The 21,016-nt window shown below is 34.2% G+C and overlaps 1 protein-coding gene across 1 annotated transcript; it reads right to left on the bottom strand.

Annotated features, from left to right (window-relative positions):
• Positions 1-1,345: 1,345 nt before the first annotated feature.
• On the bottom strand, positions 1,346-12,391 carry LOC146529778 (serine protease inhibitor 3/4-like). Its single transcript, XM_085200686.1, has 8 exons — positions 12,356-12,391; positions 10,719-10,862; positions 10,221-10,598; positions 9,682-9,780; positions 9,245-9,385; positions 8,858-9,070; positions 8,404-8,557; positions 1,346-1,770 (listed from the first exon to the last, which is right to left on the bottom strand). Exons 1-8 carry the CDS (start codon positions 12,389-12,391, stop codon positions 1,346-1,348), a joined length of 1,590 nt encoding a protein of 529 aa, XP_085056812.1.
• Positions 12,392-21,016: the final 8,625 nt, after the last annotated feature.

A 21,016-nucleotide genomic window follows, 5' to 3' on the forward strand; every position in this document is an offset into this window, starting at 1 on the left:
TCTTTTAGGTTTTGTTAGGTGCCTTGTGATAAACACAATATAAACATAACCGTACGTATTTTTTGCACTTTGTTGAATTTACTTGAAACATAAATGACTACATCAGTGTTCTGTTTATCTTTTAAAACTGGATTAAGACTTAAAACATCCGCGTGGCTCATTTTACTAGCCATACTATTCGATGTGCCAATTACATTATGGAATCTAGCGCTAGCAGCGAGAAACTCGAGGAATAAACACGTTTTTCAAAAGTTGCCCGCAATGAATACAATATGTCACCAAATTAACCTTTAGACCAGTGAATAAAATCTAGGGCGCCATAACGCAGAAACTACCGCACTATTATCAATTAATTTAATTTGCTAGATCACCAACCACAAATAATTTCGATATGTATTCCATTAATGAAATATCTACATTAACAAGTTACTTTAAGTTGGGGTCTGCTTATTTAAATTACTATTATTACTTTAATAATTTTTTAAACACATAACTATCTTTTAACTTTATTTTGACAGCTTATTTCTTTTTGTCTTCAACAAGTTATTTTAGAATAAGTTTACAATTTTTATCGTCAAATTCATTTAATTTTTATAAAACAAAATATTCTTTACACGTCTATAAGTTTATTACATCTACCATTGCTATACACTAACCGTTGTTTGATGCTTTGACTTTATAAGACTTTTTTTTTGTTCAATTCTACTAAATGATAATACTGCGGGTATTATAATTTTATTTAGCTATTATTTTAAAATTATCGTAAGTCTTAAACATTATAAATATTTGTTCTGTAACAGCATAACCTAAGTAAATATTCATTAGACACTAAGCACTTCCGTTATTGCCAAAATGCCATCAATAATAATTTAAATATCATAACTGTCTACGGCTGTAACTGTCGAGTTAGCAAAACCTATCGAAGGCTCCGTTTCATCCTTATTTCACTTAATATACTATTGACCTTTTATTTCACTTAAAGTTCCTAGTTTAATGAAAGAATTTAAAACAATGCCGTTTACTGAGAATACGTCACTTAATTATATTACTTTTTTTTTTTGATTACATTTTCACTTAGTTCATTTACGCGATTCACTTTTCTACAGACTTTAACTAAGTAAACTATAACATGACATTTAGCACACTGTTAGATTTGTTATAAAGGAGACTTTAATTATAGCGACTACTTTGACTTTTGAATCTTAATATCTTATTAAAATTTTGTTACCATATTGTGCCGCTTCTGCACTTCTACTTGATGATTAATATTACTGTTACTATTAATAAAATCCTCGTACCTTCATAACGATGCTTACTTCAAGGAAGACGATTTTCATTGTCTTCTTTAGAAGATGGCTATCTGCACGGCTGTCACGCTAGCGGCAAACATACTGTTCTCGCTTCGGCTTATAAACATGGTCGCTGTTGCTTTGTTGAACACTACTACCACGCACACTGGCACGCCTGCTACCACGCACCTACGCCTGCTGAGACGTCCCTGTACCTCACGTTCACGTCTTCTGCGATTTCGACTGTACCTTCTGCTACTTGGACGGCGACCATAACTATGCTTTTGACTACAACTTCGGTTATTACGGTTGCCGTGATCGCTTCCGCTGATTATCTCCGCGTCTATTCTGTCTACGATCACCGTCGCAGACGTACCGTGTTCGTCGTCGTGCGCCGGTTGGTCTGCTTTGGGCGTAGTAACAACACCAGTTATCTTTAGGTGTTGGATCCCACTTCTGACATTTGTAAAAATGTCAGGTGCTAAGTATAATAAAATACTTAATAACCACAATTTATTGTTCCTCTTTTACATATACACACTTCTAACACTGTTTCTATATAACACTTTACACTTATACACGTTTTAAAACGCATAGTTCCAACAATGACACTGATTTTAAATACTTGAACACTGTCACAATTTTACACCTTACGACAGACAGAATAACGACGTACTGACTCAATCCATCAAAAACGTCACTTTTTATAGCCGTTCCCTTCCTCTTTTATAAATAATTATGTGGGTATTATTATTTTATATTCTGTAAAATACCCTCACACTGACAATTGTCTTACATTATGTCTCATTTCATACTATTTTTTCGTTGCCTTTACGCTTTTTAGGTGAGTGGAGAGATTCGTGTGTTGAAAATCTCCGTTCGTTTTTTATGAATTTAAGAGTTGAAAATTTTTAATATAATTGTCACTGTCAATTATATTAAAAATAATTAAATCATATTCACGCTGTATCCCGCACACAGCAGAGTAGGCAGAGGGAACCTAGTGTTAAGACACTCCGTTCCCCACTTTCCGCCGAATTCTGGAGGCATTGTTCCAATTTAACTCATCATGGAACTCAACGTCACGCCTTGTCTTGTTACCAGAGCAAGAAAATGACAATAACTCATTTCCCCAAGTGGATATAATCAAATTTACCAATTCAATTCAATTATATAAAACGACAATAGCAGATTCAATTCCCGAAACCGTTTGCAAGATACTTTTCACGAGTTCGAATTTAAAGACAAACACCAACTATGCAGACGGTCCTGTCTGCGATCCATTTAATTAATAGCGATTTACTAGTCGCTAGTCGTAACGCGCTACGCCTAACTCACTTAGCTCCACCGAGCCTTGTTATGCTAATGATCTTATACTAAAATATATAGGATTTATTTAGCCTTTTTTAATGGAAACGTATAAAAAATTGTACTTAATGAGAATTCAATCTAAAAGTTTTTGTATATTACATAAAAAAAGGATCAATTTTCTGAAATGTGGAAACACTCGCTGAAGATGCTAAGTTGATTTATTTTGATATGAAAATTTTATTATATAATTTTTATCCATCTTTTCTTTTTAAACAATAAAAATGTACTGATAGAGCTTTTATAGATGCTTAATTTACACTTGATACAGTATTTATTAATGTAATGAATATTTGTTTTGGGTTATTTGAAAAACATTGTGTGGTATACGGTAAAACCAAAGACCCTTATTTGCTTAAGAAGACAAGAGACAAACTAAAAATGACCTAGAAACCAAACCTTAACGTGTATAACCAGACTATTTATCCGCTGATAATGGGAACAAATGAATAAATTGTATCCACACGTACTAGGCACTTAAATACAGCTACACTTAAAATACTGGAGGCTTAAAATAATTTTGTGCATAGGAATACTGATATTCAATAGGAAATGTTATGTAAAGTAATATTTAGAAAAGCTCGAGCACGTATGAGTGTGTAGAGAAGTTTGTATGGAGCGTTTCCTACGAACTGAAATATCGCAGATTAATTTATCCAAAGCCGAGAGTATAAGAGATGGTTTAACACTTAATCGAATTAGCCTCGATCGTAGAGCTTCGTGTAGTTCAGAATTCCTACTCTACTTATAGGTTTGAACTTTAATGTACGTGCATGTGTTTAGCGTTTTTGGAGTTTTGAGATTTTCCACAGGTAGCTTTAGTTTAGATTTAGTTACTTAACTTAGCTACTACAGGTTACAGGTTATTCAATGAGATTTGCTCTTCTAAAACAAATTATGGCGCCGAGTTCACAGAGCGTGCAATGTCTTAAATTCGGGTCAAATATGAAAAACGAATGCTATAAACTCTAAAGAATGTGAACCTGAAAAAAAATTCGAATCTATAACCGTTTTACATATTGCAACTAACCTACGCAAGTCAATATCCATATATTCTCAGATTTAGTTAATCATGCTACGAGTAATGCAGAAATGCGTGCAGCATACTATATGACCTCTGGCACCTTTGAGTATCCCGTGAGTGCTACAATTATACATTTAGACCTTACATAATTATACATATTGATGCCTACGTGGTCCAGTTTACATATATCTGACGCTATGTTTATATGTCCGATCCTTGTTTGGGGAAATGTTAAAATTCTAATTATTTTCGTTCAATGTGAAGTAAACACATGGAGTAGACGAATCACTAAAAAGTAAATAAATGAATTAGAATATTGATATAATATGATTAATAAAATAGATTCCAAAGGCTTAACATTTTAATTACACCTTTATGTAGGTATATCAATAACTACGTTAGTAAAATTCAGACATTTTTCAATTTCCCGCTTTTTTCCGTATACAGGAAAATCAGCGACTACCTAGTGTCACGCCACTTCGCTTTCCGCCCGAATTAGAGACATTGCATGTATAGTGGCGAAACTCAACGTCGCCGCACAATTGTAGATTTTTAAAAAATGCAGTGTTATATTTCATTAATTCACAATCATGCAAAGGTCCGTAGGCCACCATGAAGTCACTTAGGTTTTTTTGTTGATTTATTTAAACAAAACATAACATATGTTACACACCCACTAAAATTAGGTCTCAAATAAGACTAATTCAATCTTTGTGGGAAAGAGACAATACATACAATGAAGTATATGTGTGAAAGAGACAAATATATCACTGTCAACCATGCAAAAGTGCATGCGTTGGGAATACCGTTGGCATAACAACAGTTTTTAATAGTTTAGCTTATTTATATCGTAATTCACTTTTAGTTCTAATTTTAAATATTTGTCTTTATGTATGCAGTGCTGAATTACGGCATTTGACTGAAAAAAATTGGGCGATGCGTGAGAACGGCGTGTCCCTCTGCCTATCCTGCGATGCGGGAAAAAGCGTGAAGTTACTTTTTATCTAAAATAATAAATAATATGGGAAATATGTAATACAAAAAACATTATTTTTTAGTATTTAGGATGTCTGTATATCCCATTCGCCTCGTTCACGGCCATCAAACTGCACATACATATTCTCTGAGGGATCCTTTTTTTACGCGATTCTCTCTCCAGTATCATTGATATTTTAAAATAGCATCGTGATATTATAGTATCCACCACAACCTTCACAAAAAAAAACAAAAACAAGAAATACACCAAAAAACTCTCACATCAAGTAACACAAGACACAAAAACAAACAATACAATTAAAACAATAATAAAATAACAATATTTTGGCAAATATATAATAATGCACAACAATAAATCGTTGATTGCTGACCGTACCGGCGACGGCGCACGTGTGCCAACGAGCCTTATAATGAATAGCTATCGCTACAGCGATATTTCAACGAATTAACAAATTGCACGTCGGATGGGGCGGTGGGCACGATTTTTCTGTGGACCTAACTACGTCGTTTATGTGGCCCCATACCTATATTACAGAATTTTTGTTTGTTATAGTGCAAATGTATACGTTGGCCGTGAGTCCAGTCGTGGAACAGGAGCATAAACATGCGACTGTAAACGTGACTGGTTCTGGGTTTGATTTCCACGTTCAACTGGCCTCAAAAACACTTGTCTCTTTTCAAAAATCTAAACTTTTCTAACCATTTAAGTATACCTAAACCTGTTGTTCAAACCACGAGCGTGGAGCAAGTTAGTAAATACCATCACCAGATGCAATATATCAGTGCACTCACAAATGGCGCGTCAGACGGGGTGCGAGGCGCGATTTTTCTCCAAACCTAACTGCTTGATGTAAATGCGGTTGGTGGGACGAATGTACCTCGTAGTTTAGGGGAGTTTTTGGTTTTTTCCCTTTTTGTTGTTTATTTTGTTTGAAGTAAGATAAGTTTTGTTTTTTATTTTCCTTTTTTATATCTATATCTAAGTATTCGATATGTCATAGCTTTTTAATATATTTATAAATTATCTTGATGTATTCACAAGGTTTGTATATCTAACCTTGTTATTTGCAAGATAAAGCATGAAACCACTTAACATCACACAAAATCCACAAGAACTCAACGCCGCGACTTGCCTCGTTAGCAGAGCGAAGAAACGCAAATATTAAATGTTTCATTACCCCAAGTGGGAATTGAGCCCATAACCGTCGCCTTTACAGCTGCACGCTACACGGTGCACCCCTGCACGGTGCCCCTGCGCCGCGACGGCCATTACAACTCTATAATTTATACATTAAATAGTAAATATTAAAACCGTATAATGTAACAGATTAATCTGCATATTCACTACCCCTCGGTAGCGTGTGATTGTTACACCGGCCATTTGAATATACTACGTAAAATCTAAATTGCCATGCATACAAAATAATGGTATAATTTCTTAGGGGCCTGGATGAACGCTGTTGATAGAGTGAGAATTTTTTTAATGTAGAAAACGTATGAATAATTTAACAATAATTAAACAATAAAAAATATGAGTAGTGGTTGTTAGGCGTTTTGTGAATGGAATAAATTGATAAGTTGTTCTGTTTTCAATTAATTATCCTTCTTATTCCTCATAGATCAGGGTATAGGCAAGGAGAACCTGGTGTCACGATAATCTATTCTTCATTTTCCGTCTCAATTTCTCTGGCTCGTATCTATAAATCCCGTTCAATGATGATAGATGTCGTTTTAATTTATGAATGAAAATATTTTACTTTACTAACTACCATAAAATACACCGAAGACCACATCACAATGGTTTTATAAAAAAATGTGAAAAAAACACTTTCTACAACTATTTACAATTTATTTGCTTACAATTTTAATCTGATTTACTAAATAATGTTTCGAGACCAATATAGAACATAAATAAATACCCTCATTATCTTAATATTCCTTCCATTAGATCACAGTTACAATACAATCAATTAGCCCTTTTTTATACCAAACCCAACATTTACTTATATTTCAAATTAATAGAGGGTAGGTCTTTGGCCAATCTTCCTTCCCTCATCCGACAGGTGAATGCCCCTGGGAGTCAGTTATTCGCGTACAAATAGACGGCGGTATCGAACGGATCAATGGATTTAAAATAATGATTCAAAATAATTCTCCCGAGTTGAAACCGAACTTGTAACCATCTAAAACGAGCAACTAACAACCACAAAAAAAATTAAAATATTTTTAAATATATATTAATGTCAATTTCAGAGTAATCCTCCGAAAATCAACATCAATTGGGCCTACATTATATAAAGTAAAGAGACGCGAGGAGCTCTACATATTAAACTGTATTAATAAATGCCAAATGAACGTTAAAAATTTACCTGAGTTTAATGGAAATTAAAATGAGATCATCGTATAAAGGGTGCAAGTATAACCAATTGAAGGCAGTTTAACTGGCGAAGAGCTTTTACACTCTACTTGCTATACTATAGACTGCTCCGCGGAATAATAGCTTGTATCACAAGAGCTTAAAGCTTAAAATCCTTTTAAAAATATCTATATGTGTAAGCTTCGTAAGTAACTTCATTTGCATGACCATTATGCATTTCAATAACCTTTTCATTTTGTTCAAATAATTCGTAGTAATTGGTTCGAAGGTCTGTCATTTGGTCTCTACTTATAGTTAGTTGCGCCGGCACGTGTCCGCTAGTTGGCCGTTATTGTGCTTTTGTTGCAGCTTTTTTAAAGTTATTTGAGCGTGTGATTGCTATTTGAGCTTGTATGTTCATTAGCTGATTACATTGTATGTAAACGGATTATGTTATAGACTTAGACATAAAAAGGATTTTTTGTTTTATTGACTAATGCCTTATATACAGCGTAAAGTTGATTCAACTGCGAATGAATAAATTAAAATATCCAGATATAAACAGCAATATAATAAATAATTCTATATGTAATGTTTCTGCTTACATTTTTCAGTTTAAATGTAAAATGTTAAGTATCAGGACCATAATATACTCCGCTAAATAGCTCATACATCTCCCAGTACTGAGCAGGGTTAGGATCAGTATGCACGTTGATTGTGAAATAGAATGGGCGATTTGCAACTATTTCTTCTTTTGGGTATCCCATATCGAAGTCATCACGTGATTCTGAAAATAGATAACATTAATGAAGTGGAGGTGCAGGGGCACAAGGGTGTAACTCTAACGCGGCGGTTGTAGGTTCAATCTCCACTTGAGGAAATTAATTATTATTTATTATTATTTTCATTTCTTCGCTCTTGCACTAAGGCATAAAGGCCGGCGATGAATTCCGCTACTCAACACGCAATGCCTCGAAAAAATTGGCGGCAAGTGACGAACTTAGGGTTCTAATACTAGGTTCCCTCTACCTACCCTGCTGTGAGGCTGGTTTATATATTTCTATTTATTTTTTATTTAATGTGTATTTATAATATGTATTTTTAATTATATCTCAATAATAAGTACCTACCTTACTACGCAAAGAGAGCCTAGTGTTAAGACACTCCGTTTTCCACATTCCGCTCAATTTTTTAAAGTTTGAGTGGCAGAACTCAACGCCACGCTTTGTCTTGTTGTCAAAGTGAGAAAAATATAAAGAATATATTTCCCCGAATAGAAATCGAACCGCAAATCTGCAGCCATACGCTGCGTCACGATGTTTTATTATTAACTTATCAAAAATTACTTGCAACACTGTAATTAAATATACCTGCTACAGGACGCCTATAAACACCCATTTCGTCAACGTCTATAAAGGTTTTTTGTTTACATTTACTTAAATATACGTGTTTAATGCTACTTTTATTATGTAAAATATCGTCTAGTCCCGAATTAGTTTTATTGAATATTTGAGTGATGCCAATCTGAAAAGTTAAGTTAAAGTTCCTGTTACGATATTTGTTGTATTAAATATGATGCAGGTTTGTCTGTATTCAGATATCATAGTGAGGATTTAATGTTAACACATTATAATCCTTAATTAAGTCAGTCAGTACATAACGTCTTGAATGGCGGAACTCCACAAATGTGCTTTATCCTACCAGAAAAGAAATCGTTCGATTGGAGATCAAATTACACACACTGTTTTACTGGAGTGGCTCATTGTCTTTTAATACATAGTAATAGATAAAAAATACTTCAATCGAGAATAAACCTAATACTACCTTATTCAATACATTCCCCCAGTCTACAGCACTTTTGATTCTGAATCTTGGCAGCACCACGCGAACATTATCAACCCGCATTCTTTTATAAATCCCCTTTAAGAAATCTGGATCATCTGAAAGCTTTCGTAGTAGTGCGCCCAATCCTCTTGAAGTGCGAGGCACTACTAGCGTCATGGTTAGACCGAAACTTGCCAATTTTGTATTCACTACCTACGAAAGAAAAAAATATATATTTTTGAACCCATCGGTGTGTCATGTCATTTGATATTTTTTAAACTTAGATTATTATCATCATTAGGAAATTCAACTTCAAGTCACTGACTTTAACTCCCATGTCATCTTGTTTTATATACACAATATAGCAATTAATGAAAATTTCATTACCTGTATATTATTAACTTCATCACCAGAATAGTGATAAGAGTCTGTCTTCGACATCATAGGAACGGTAGATGTTCTACCGTCGTGATGGTAGAAGTTGGCACCTCTTGTTAATGATATGTCAAAGGGAAGTTCCCATGTTACCTATAAATGGTAAGTTATCTATAGAGGAAAATACACATTTTAGTTTTGTCTTCACTTTCTAATCAATTTAAGACTTTGTGTTAAATGCATTATTGTTGTGGGTTTCTATTCCCATTTGGGAGAATGGATTCTTTACAAATGTCCTCGCTTTAGTAAGACGACTATTCAACATGATCGTTAAAAATTGGACGGTCCGCGGGGAACAGAGTGTCTTAACATTAGCTTTCCTCTGCCTACACTGCTATTCGCGCGAATATGTTAAAGTGTAATTGGCATCTCTAATAATGTACTCTTACCTTAAAATATGCTACGCTCAGCAATATTATTGAACTTTGGTTATTTATATCTGATGGTTCCAATATATCTGTGATTCTTTTATATGAAATACTATCAACCTAAAATATTATTTACAGTTATTTATAATTCAATTAACACATAGGGCCAGATTCGGTAAAAAACGGAGACCGGAGTGTCTTAACACTAGGTTCTCACTGCCTACCTAATTGCCTTCAGGCTGTTCAATAATGCTTGTATTGCATTTATTGAATTAAGAATACTTCGTAATACAATTTAAAGAATCCTATAACCATCCACTGTAATGTAGCATACTAAAACGTGACAGTTATAGCTTCATATTCTACTATAATATAATGATACAATAGTTTTAATGAATACGTTATCTACGTTATATTTATCGAAAAGTAGTAGGAGAGGAAGGATCTTAATGAAAATACTAGTCTTTTAATACTAGGTCCCCAGGTTCTCTCTGACAATCCTGCCTTGAGCGGGATACAGCGTGAGCTATAACGTAATATTAATATTTGAACTAACTTACCCCTTTATTTATAAACGCAACAGATGTTTTGGGATATAAATAACTGGTTTTGAAAACTTTCACTCCAAAGTCAGGGTTGTTAGATAAAAAAGTTTCACTAAAGTCGTCCGTATAGTTAACTATTATTTTAGTTAAGGCAATCAAGTTGACTTTCACAAAATATGACATTGCTTCTTTGACAGGAGTGTAACAGTCCACTGGCTGAAACATATCACTCTTATTATATTTGATCCCGCTTGTTAAGACATCAGTTGAGATACTGTGTCGTGCCGTGCTGGGTGTGTGAAGTGTGTTTCGTTGTAATGCTACTCCTCCTAGACCGTTAAACCTACAGCTCTCAAATGCAGGAGCGTTGTGGACGACACGCGACGCGGTGATCCCAGGGAAATAGTTTGGTGATCATTGTAATTGTAGTTTTTGAGTACATGGTCGCGCGGGAACACTAATCTCTTATGAATATCGAATTTCAAGTCTACAAAAATGAGCTAAAATGGTTACCACAGAGTCCGCTTTGAAACCTAGAGCGCTGAGAAGTTCCTTCCTAGCGCCGCCGCGGGCGAACGACGCTAGCTTACATAATGGCAAACGGAGTAACAGCGGTGAGACTACTATACTTCTGTTGTAATGCTCTCGGACTGCCGCCTAGAAGTAAATTGTTGTAGTTATTACAAGTTTATCTCATAGTAACTGAGTGATCTGAATTAAGGTAAATAATGTATTTATCACTTATCTTACCAATGCCAGTTTGTTTCTGAAACTATTATAATGATTAACCGATTCACCACAACAAGCGAGTAAAGCTAAAATATACAACTGGTTATATTTATAAAACTTCACAAAAAATAGTTTATTTAAAACACGTGTAAGATTGAGGAAATTCATTTTATTTGAACTGAATAAATCTTAAACTGAAATTTATATAAGTATACGAGTATACTTTACTGGCTATAAATATATATATTGAAATATTTTTTTAAGATTCCGTACTCCAAAAGAAATAATAGCACTCTTATAGGATCACTTTGCTATACGGTTGTCAAGGTTATAATATGAGATCTTGAGACCGCGAAGAGCTATCAAGCTTCCAATTATAATACATAATATTGAGTATATTCCCGTAAACTTAAGTTTCAAATCAACTATTATAGGTCACGTTTCTTGTGATGTACAAAGGGAGAAATAGCCACAGATCCGCGGTAGGTATAAATATCTCATTTTTTTTAACTTTTACACGTTACTCATATTGCCACTGTCTCCTTAGAGCCTTATCTCTTACTCTTGCTTATATAATCTCTTCTTTATTGCACCTCCACTCCAGCTTTAATCTCTCAGTATTCTTCTCTTCTATCAGACTTCTCCTGTAATACATAAATTTACAATTGTAAATGTATTATATTTTAAATGTACATACAGACAACATTTAAATCTTTTCGCACTATATTACAAACGAAATATATGAAACGTCCGAACTAAACTAACAAATTTCCATAAAATAATGTCATATAATAAAATGAAATGTAAAATTTTATAGCCTCTATATTTACATGAGTGCTTGCTCCCTCTGTTATTCACTTCATTTGTACTGAAATAAAAGTATTGTAGAAAATATTTTCACATTCTAGTATTTGTTGTTTTGTTTTAATAAAAAAAAGTAAAGAATATTTTTTTGTATTATTTATTTTGTTTAAATAATTGGGTATATTATTATATGATTGTGTATAAAAGATGATTCTTTTTCTTGATGAATTATTAAAAAAGTGTAGGCCAGTTTTAAGTCGTATAAAAAGTTGCTTATAAGTCTGTACAATTAATTTAATTTCGTACTCAGGAAATGATTATCTTTAAATTATTTTACTTTCTTCGCTCTTGTAGATAAACCGCGGTGTTCTGTTTCGATACTAAGAGGACCTATATATTATTAATGTCGTTATTTTAAAATATTAAAATTGTTTAATTTTCGATGAATACTTACACTGATTGAAATCAGCAGTGTTATTCCTAAGCTATTGCTTCCTGTACCACTAAATGTTAGATAGTCTCCTTGTACCTTTAGTGGTTCAGGCCCGTGGCGAATATAACAAAATTTATGTAGTACCTATTTAAAATTAAGCACTATGGTCCCTGCATACTCGTACCTCTTTCATTTCGCCCGCTGTCATCAATTGCCTCATGCTTAACGTGACTTTTCTCCAGTGTCATCGGTTATCGTTTCAGATCAGAGATCAGAGTTCTCTGAAGTTAAGCGAGGCCTCTTCCTACCTCTTTTACCATTCAATTTTGTATTTTTTTCAGCTTCGAGCTGTATTCCATATGTAGCAGGGTAGATAAAAATCGAGTTAAGACAGTCCGTTTACCATTTCCCACTCAATTTTCAAAATATTATGTGTGCTGAAATTCAGTGCTAATAGGTAAAGAAAGAAAAGAATTGATTTCTCCAAGTGAAAATCGAATGCAAAATCGTCACGTTTTCAGTCAGATGCTGTGCTACAACGGCTTCGTAATGTCTGTTATAAAAATAAGTATATTTACAAGCAGATATATACAATAGACCTTCAATAAGGTTTCTTCTCACAAAACACACAGAAGCGGGGTTAATCTCAAAACTGTAAGATTATTCAGTATAGATAAGCAAGTCCCAGCTCGTCGATAATGTAACCGAGGTCTCGGCTCGCTTTGACGCGAATCAAATAAGTCCCGGAGAGAATAGTAATAAAATTGAATCGAGAGCCTGCCCAGATGTAGCTACGGATTTATCGCTCACTAAATGTTGGGGCGCACTGAGTGTTTTTAATCTTCTTCTAATTTCTTTTTAGTTTATTTTTTATTGCTTTAGGATTGTGAGAATTGTTATATGACTAAAAATAATTAATTTTTTAAATCCTCTATATTTGCTATGTACTGTATGAACATCGTCGCGAAATCAAAGCCAATTAAGCCAAATAGGCTTGGCATAAAATTTAGTAAAAATTGAGAATTAATAGGACAAATAACAAACAAAAAATAGTAATTTATAGACACGTGACAAAAGAAAAACCATAACAAGATTATTTGTACTTTATTTCGTACACTTACTACTTACTACTATCTACGCCCGCAAACTTACCTTAGTCAACTTTTATAACTTGTACTTCCCGTTGACCAATAATCATGAACGGCACTGAAGCATGGGTGAACGAGTCCGACTCACCCAGCACCCAGTGCACCACTCGCCTAAAGGTCGTCGCGCGCTCGCTTACACACTCGCCGGGCTGCATCCAATATGTTTCCGAGAATATTGTCTTTAACAGCTACATTATACCGTCGATAGATTGTGTGGAAACCTTACTCTCTATTGCGAATGAAAATCTTTATCTGTACCATGAATATTTTGTGTGCTCACCCCCCCTCGCCCCGCCACACCGCCACCCTCTCAACTCCTCATCCCGCTAAGAGAAATTGTTTCATCGCATAACGAATGGGCTGCGATGCTACTGAATGCGGGTAGGTAGTGATTTTGAAAGTATTATTAATGGCTTTTTCTATGGCTAGAGGTGTATTTAAGATATTTGATTTTGCTTACTTTTAGTTTTTTGATGGGAATTTGGATGTTACGTCATTTTTTTTATATAAATCAAATTATCTTTATTCTGTATGCTACGTATAATAGAATAGATAGAGGGAACCAGGTGTTAAGACACTCCGCTCTTCTGTTTAGGGCAGCGTCCGAGATATTGCGTATTGAGGGGCGAACCTCAATGCAGGTTCTACCAGAGCGAGGACAGTGAAAATAATTTTGAAATATATTTGTTAGTTAGCAAAGTAATTAGAAATAAAACAGTTAATTGGCGCACTTCGCTTGCACCTAACTGAATAACTGATTACATTTAATATTTCAACACCATATCATATATTAGTTCGTAATTTTTATCAAATACTTTTATTTTATATTTTATTATAAGTTAAACCTTCTTTGACATCATATATCGTTGTGATATTAATGACTTAATAATTATTTTGTACCTTTATAAAATTTATAAACTGATTCTATTTTTTTCAAAATTCTTTAGGTGTATTAAAAAAATAACAAAGTAAAAAATATTAACGTAACTTAATCATCTTTCAAAAATAGCTTAAACAGTTTAACGGTTGTTCACGGTGTTATCCCGCACATAGCAGAGTGGCTCCATTCCAATTACGTCATTTTGGTCCCCGCTTTCTTTCGAACCCGTGAGGCGTTGCGTTTTAAGTTGTGGAAATCAAACTGGCCGCGCTTTGCCTCTTCCACCTTCTTCCTGGCATTAATCCCGGTGTTTGTTGCCAGGGTCTGCGTTCCTGCCTAACCCACTCCACTTTGCACGGTATTCATTCGGATGCGAATCGAATCCACAGCCGTCACTTTTTGAGTTTGAGGCTGTACCAGTGCTCCACGACGGCCTCGAAACATGTAACTAAATTATAACTCTAAGCTAATATTAACAGAAATTCATCAGAAAACCTCACAGCATGTAATTGAATGAATATTCAGACATCTTAATCAATAAAAGCATTACGGGTCCCATAGAAGCATCCACCGGCCTGTGAAATTGGACTCTAGAAGAAGGGGACAGATTATAGGATAGAGAATGAGATAGAAAGAGACAGGTATACAGGTTTTATAAATCATTTTTCCTAGCACGGCGATGCTTAGGCTATGTGCAAATTGTAGACTTAAAATATAAACTTGTTGCATCTTAATATTGTTAGAAATTTTAAAACTATAGTGTGTGTTAAGAGCTTAATTATTTGAACGTCGGACGAATCGAACCTGCACCTCTTGGAAACCGTTTCTAGCCAATTAATCCACACGGTCTTATCGAGTTATGTTGAAATTCTTATGCAACCGTAAAACTATTTTTTTTTTATTTTATATAAATATTTCATTTTTCTTTTATTATTATGCCATTACAATACCTATGTTATCGCTTAGTTAAAAATAGGTAGCTTGGTGCGTTCTGTTCTACTCCTTCTACTGACTTAAAATACTGTAATGTGTAAAACGTGGATTGTTTGCCTCAAACCTGCATTTTATAGAAGAGTTCATAATGCCATAGCAGGGTAGGCAGAGGGAACCGGAGAGCTTAGAGCTAACATATTTCCGTTTGCTACTTCCTCTGAATTCTGGAGGCATTGCGTGTTGAGTGGTGGAACTTAACGGCGCGCTATGTCTCGTTACCAGAGCGAAGAAATGAAAATATTAAATATTTAAACCTTCGAGTGAGAATCGAACCCACTGTTTGTCGCGCTAAAATTCAAGGCCACTGCACCAAGACGGCCACCACGCTTCTCCCCCTTTCCTCGCTCCGGTAACGTAAAGTGGGTAAACATTATATTAATTAAAATCATCCTACATTCGTATGTATGTGTACTTCGCCTTAGTTAGTAAAATGCTGAATAACGATTATTTCTCTTTGCGTGTAGTTAATCAATTATTGTAATATTGTTTGGTAGAAATGTGCACGTTGGTGCCTCCTGGTTCCGCCTAACGAGACAATGTGTGTTTTGTATGTTACTTTTGCTTTTTTTTACAAAATAAGCAACGTTGTTAATGAGGAAATGGCTGAAATATCTTATATGAAATGTAGAGTTACACTAGTGTTATCATGTATGTGTATGTACTTATTATTGGTAATTTTGTATTTATTCTAGTTTTATTTCTCCTCTCTGGCAGACGAAGCACTGGATCTGTTCTCAAAATAGGGCGGTGCGGGGGGAACGAAATGACTTAATATAAAGTTCTCTCTAGCTAAGCTGTTTGTTATACAGGAAAATTTGTAAAGCGACTAGAGTACTGTTCGTTCGTGTTCGTAAGAGACCGCTACCAATTACGTAGCAACTAATCTCTCTCATTATAAGCTATAAGTAAATCAATTCAATTAATAAAATCCGCCTCCAAAAAGTTAATAAGTCTTTTATGGGTCTGAGCATACGTGTATATAATAAAATTCCACAATGTGTTCTAGATTTTCTTTCTTCCAAAATTTAAAATATCACACTGTTCACGAATATTTAGAGGACAAACATATATGGAATTAATATCTATTGAATGAGATGCAGGATAGCTGCCAATTAATCTAATAGATTGTACCATTGATTTTGAAAAGAGCAACTGTTGAGTTTCTTGCCGGCTCTTCTCAGCAGAACTGCCTTCCGAACCGGTGGTAGCTTTTTGTTCATATGTATCATCGAATGATGATTCAAAAGTGCTTATAATAAGTTTATTTAAATAAAGAATATTTTGAATTTGAATTTGAATAATCCATACCTATATTATAAATTCGGAAGTAACTCAGTCTGTCTGTCTGTCTGTCTGTCTTTTACACAATCAGGGTCAAACCGCTATTTCTATTGTGATAAAATACACATATAGAGATACTTGAGGGTCTGGGGATGAACATAGGATACTTTTTTTTCTCATATTTGTAATGTTTTCGATATACATCAATATATTAAAATACTTATTAATTTGACATGCAATTTATTCCGCCATGTTTATAACAACCGCCGTTGCTAAGCAACGATTTGCAAAGTTTCTTGTTTTAAGAAAACGTCACCCAAAATGAGATTGCTTAGTGCATACATGGCGCGTGCCGATATAGATTTGTATACATTAACAAAAATTTGATGATTTCTATAATTTGATATTCATCCTTATGAAAATAAATATAAGAGTCACTTTTAGCATTTCATCTTGATGGAAATTATAGTTTACCTGTGTAACATTCTAATAAATAATTAAGGAGATGTCACTGATTCCAAATGACCTAGCCTACGAGTGGTATAGTATGACCGACGCGAACGGGGAGATGACTTTGATGGTTTTGTAAATTTTTATATATTTTCGAATTACTGTCAATTTTTATGTAATTATTTGCTGCTTATAATTAATTTATCTCAGTCCGGTTATCTATACCGATGTTATACACTTAAAATATCGTAATTTTAATCATTTGGGATTTTATTTAATATTGTTCACAAAAATTAATAATTATTTAATATAGAAAAATGTTTAGTACGCGCGCACGGCACTTAGGTACTTTTTCTAATATTAAGAATTTCCTTTAGTTACTTTTACTTCTTTTGTTTGTTCATTTCGGTTACTCAGCTATTTTTTCTAATAATAAATCCCCACTTATTAATAAAATTCTTAAATCGCCACCGATTTTTATAAAATTTTATATTTAGACTCTTAAAAATATTTAATTGTACATATGTTTCATGGTTTTCTAGAATTCACCCCCTAGGGGTGCAAATAAGGGGTTGAAAGTTTGTATGGAAAAATCTTTAAATCGCCACCGATTTTTATAAAATTAGAAATTTAGACTCTTAAAAATATTTCATTGAACACATGTTTCATGGGTTATTAGAATTCACCCTTAAATACGCAAGCGAAGCTGCGCGCGTCCGCTAGTGTTTAATAAAACAATGGCGCAAGACAATGCTGTACCTGTCTGAAGTCAAGACTTTTCAAGTTAAAAAATATATTTATAAATACAATAAATTTCTTATGAAAACTTAGCAAAGACGTTATTTCTTTGAAAATTGGCAGGGGAAGCTCTCTGAAAAGAGAGCAGAAAAATGGTGAGATGAGAATTGAAAGAAGAAGGATAAAAGTGGTAAATTCTTCCTTTTCTATTCTCCCTGTAACTTTATTTAGTAATTACCTAAAAAATAATATATTGTAACTGCATCAATCTTTATCCATAGTCATTTATCACTGAAATCTTTATCTAACATGTAGAGCAACATACAACAAACAGTCTTTACTAAACAATTTCCACATAAAATTTAACACAAAATATATAAAAATGGACCATATATGCAGCTATCGCACCTCCCGCCTAATGAACAATCCCGTCTATCGCTTGACCTCCACAGCAGAGTCCGGTACTGCCCTTCAATTTGTTATGTAAATGCACCTTTTGTCCGTTCTGTGGAGCCACTCTATAAATTTGTTGAAATGCGAGAATTTCGCAGTTAATTTCGCACGATAAATGTATTGTATTTATTTTAATTTTATCTTTATTCTGTACCGTCGCGGCGTGTTACGACGAAGTGTCCGTTAATTATGTTGAATTTGAGCCGAATATATACATTATTTAGATTTAGAACATCATAAATATATCATCGTAAATAACGGCCTTGGGCAAGCAATGTGTGGGCGAGGAATAATATCCATGAGAAAATATATGACTAAGCTTTTCACATCACTAACAAGCCTACTCGACTATAGGTGTAATTTGAAATAAGATAAAAAATATTTTCATTTAAGAATATCGACGATTATCACTGAAACAATAATCCATTATACTTTCATTATCTACAAAGTTCTTTGTTCCATTAAAAAATATAAAATGAAAGACTTAAAAGTAAAATGATGATTTTCAGTCCGGTAAGTACAGGGCACTCAATTATGCAGATAACAGTGAATAAATCATTTATACACGCGAGGGACAAATAGGCTTATCGCCAAGGTGAAATATTGCTTGCGGCTCTCATTGAGAAATACTATTGTTTTAACCTACTGACCAAATTATCGTATGAAATATGAACTTTAATGGTAAATGGGTATGAAGATATTGAGCCATTTTTCAATTTTAAGTATGCTTTTAGTTTAGTTACTTATTTTTTGAAGATAAGGATAGGATTCAATTCGATTCGGTCTCTGTTAACGAGGCAAAACGTGGCGTTGAGCCCCGCCACTTAATATGCAATGCCTCAAGAATATGGGGGAAAGTGGAGAACAAAGTGTCTCAACACTTGGTCGGGTAGGGTAGGTTCCTAGTTTATTTTTGCTTACCTTGCTATGTGCGAGAACAGCGTGAAGGTATAAAATGATATATATTTTTACTTTGCTACTCTCCGCTTTTTATTTTTCAGAGCTATATCAATAACAATTATTATTTATTAATTATATAGTTATAAAATATTACCTAGAACGTTTTAAACCTCCTTCATATATAAGACTGCTGTTTAAAAATCAGGAACACGTGGCAAAGTCAGGTTGTTCGCGTTCAGTTGAGTTTTAATGAAAACTGTCAATAAATTATATTTTTGCGAAGGCAGCGCGGGAATAAGAGTTTCCTTCTACTATCGTCGGACCGGATATTGGCACTGCCGTCATTTCCACCCGCCATTACTGACGTGCGAACACAAATACTGAAGCTTAAAATAAATACTGTAATATACAGCTTGGTAATTTAAAAAAATTAAATGCAAAACTTTAAAAAAAAATTATCCCATCACAGGAAATTACTGAATGTTCGTTTTTTATTTATTATGAATGAACATTTATTTATCTTTGCTGTGATGATTCTATAAATATAGGATTAATCAGCGACTCAGCATCTGAATGTAAATGACGGCCGTGGATTCGATTCCCACTCATGGGAATGAATTATTTCAACCTTTCACTTTAAACCTTGGTAACAAATTAAGCCGCGGCGTTGTGTTCCACCATTTAATAACAAATGCCGTGAAAATTGTATAGTGCGTAGGAAACTGAGGTTTATACTAAATGCACAACAAGCGTAAAGTTACTTTATTCTTTTTTTGAATGGCACAAAATAAGACAAATTTTTGAATACATTTATTTAATATATTTCTAAAATAACAATTACTTCTACTTCTACAATCGCAAATCTCACCAAACCTATCTAACACTTTGAAACACAATGATAGCTCTACCTCCATACGTACGAGTAGGTACGGAAGTAGGACCTACTATACGTCTCAAGTAATCTGCTACCTCGTTTACACAGACTTCACAGCTCATTTCGATTCTACATAATGGCTAGTTGGACGGCCACGTAGCAATTTGCATGTTGAGAGCCGACCCCGACGGCATTCAGGTACGAATCAATGATTCCATCATCGCCCTATCAAGCAATTCAATGGGTATTGTCGATTTGGGACGAATATTACTATTAATTGATTCCTACAATGTGATTGTTACTGCGAAACGATGGTGATAAACGTTATAGTGCTACGTTTGATAGTTTTGGTTGTTATGGTTTTTTATTAATGTTATTTTGTTTCTGTAGCTTCACGTTTTTTCCTGCATTTTTCCCTCATATTCAGGGTAGGTAGTGGAAATCTAATATTAACATTATCCGTTCTTCGCCCACCTCTCACTTTCCAAGACATTGAGTATTGGTAGTGGTGGTAATTAAGGCCTCATTTTGTCCACCAGAACAGGAAATACAAATAATTTAAATATAATCATTCTCGCAAGTATTGAATTTACAACACGTTTACAGTCAGACATTGTTTCACTGTGTCCTTTAAACAATATATCTCGCATACACTCGTAGCACCCTGCTACGAGTGTATAGTAGCAGCTTTGACCTCCGCCATCCAATACGCAATCTCTCGTAATTAGGCGGAAACTGGAAAATGGAGTGTCTTAATATTTCATTTGCTCTGCCCACCGCATATGGCAGATGTGGAGTACAGTATGGAGCTATAACTATAGTAGTATATTGTAGCATTATACACATACGAGTAATATATAAATAAGTATAGGTAAAGTATTAAGACGTAAAAGGATTCTCATGTACTGCAGTGCGTTATTCAAGATAACTGTAGCTCAGACTTTGACGTTTTGTGACGTGTGCATATTGTGTAAGAGACTAGCGATATGCGTCGATTTTACTCGTTTTTTATTTTTTTACTGAATACTTAATTTCTGATGCCTACGATAATTAAAGTTCTATGGGCTTAAGACCCGTTTGGGAAATTAGTAAATAATTTCCACTTATTCTTTCACAACTATAAATATT

This window comes from Heliconius melpomene, chromosome 17 (assembly GCF_056956725.1).
Source record: "Heliconius melpomene rosina isolate 202511_hmr_F chromosome 17, ASM5695672v1, whole genome shotgun sequence".
Taxonomy (NCBI): Eukaryota; Metazoa; Arthropoda; class Insecta; order Lepidoptera; family Nymphalidae; genus Heliconius; species Heliconius melpomene.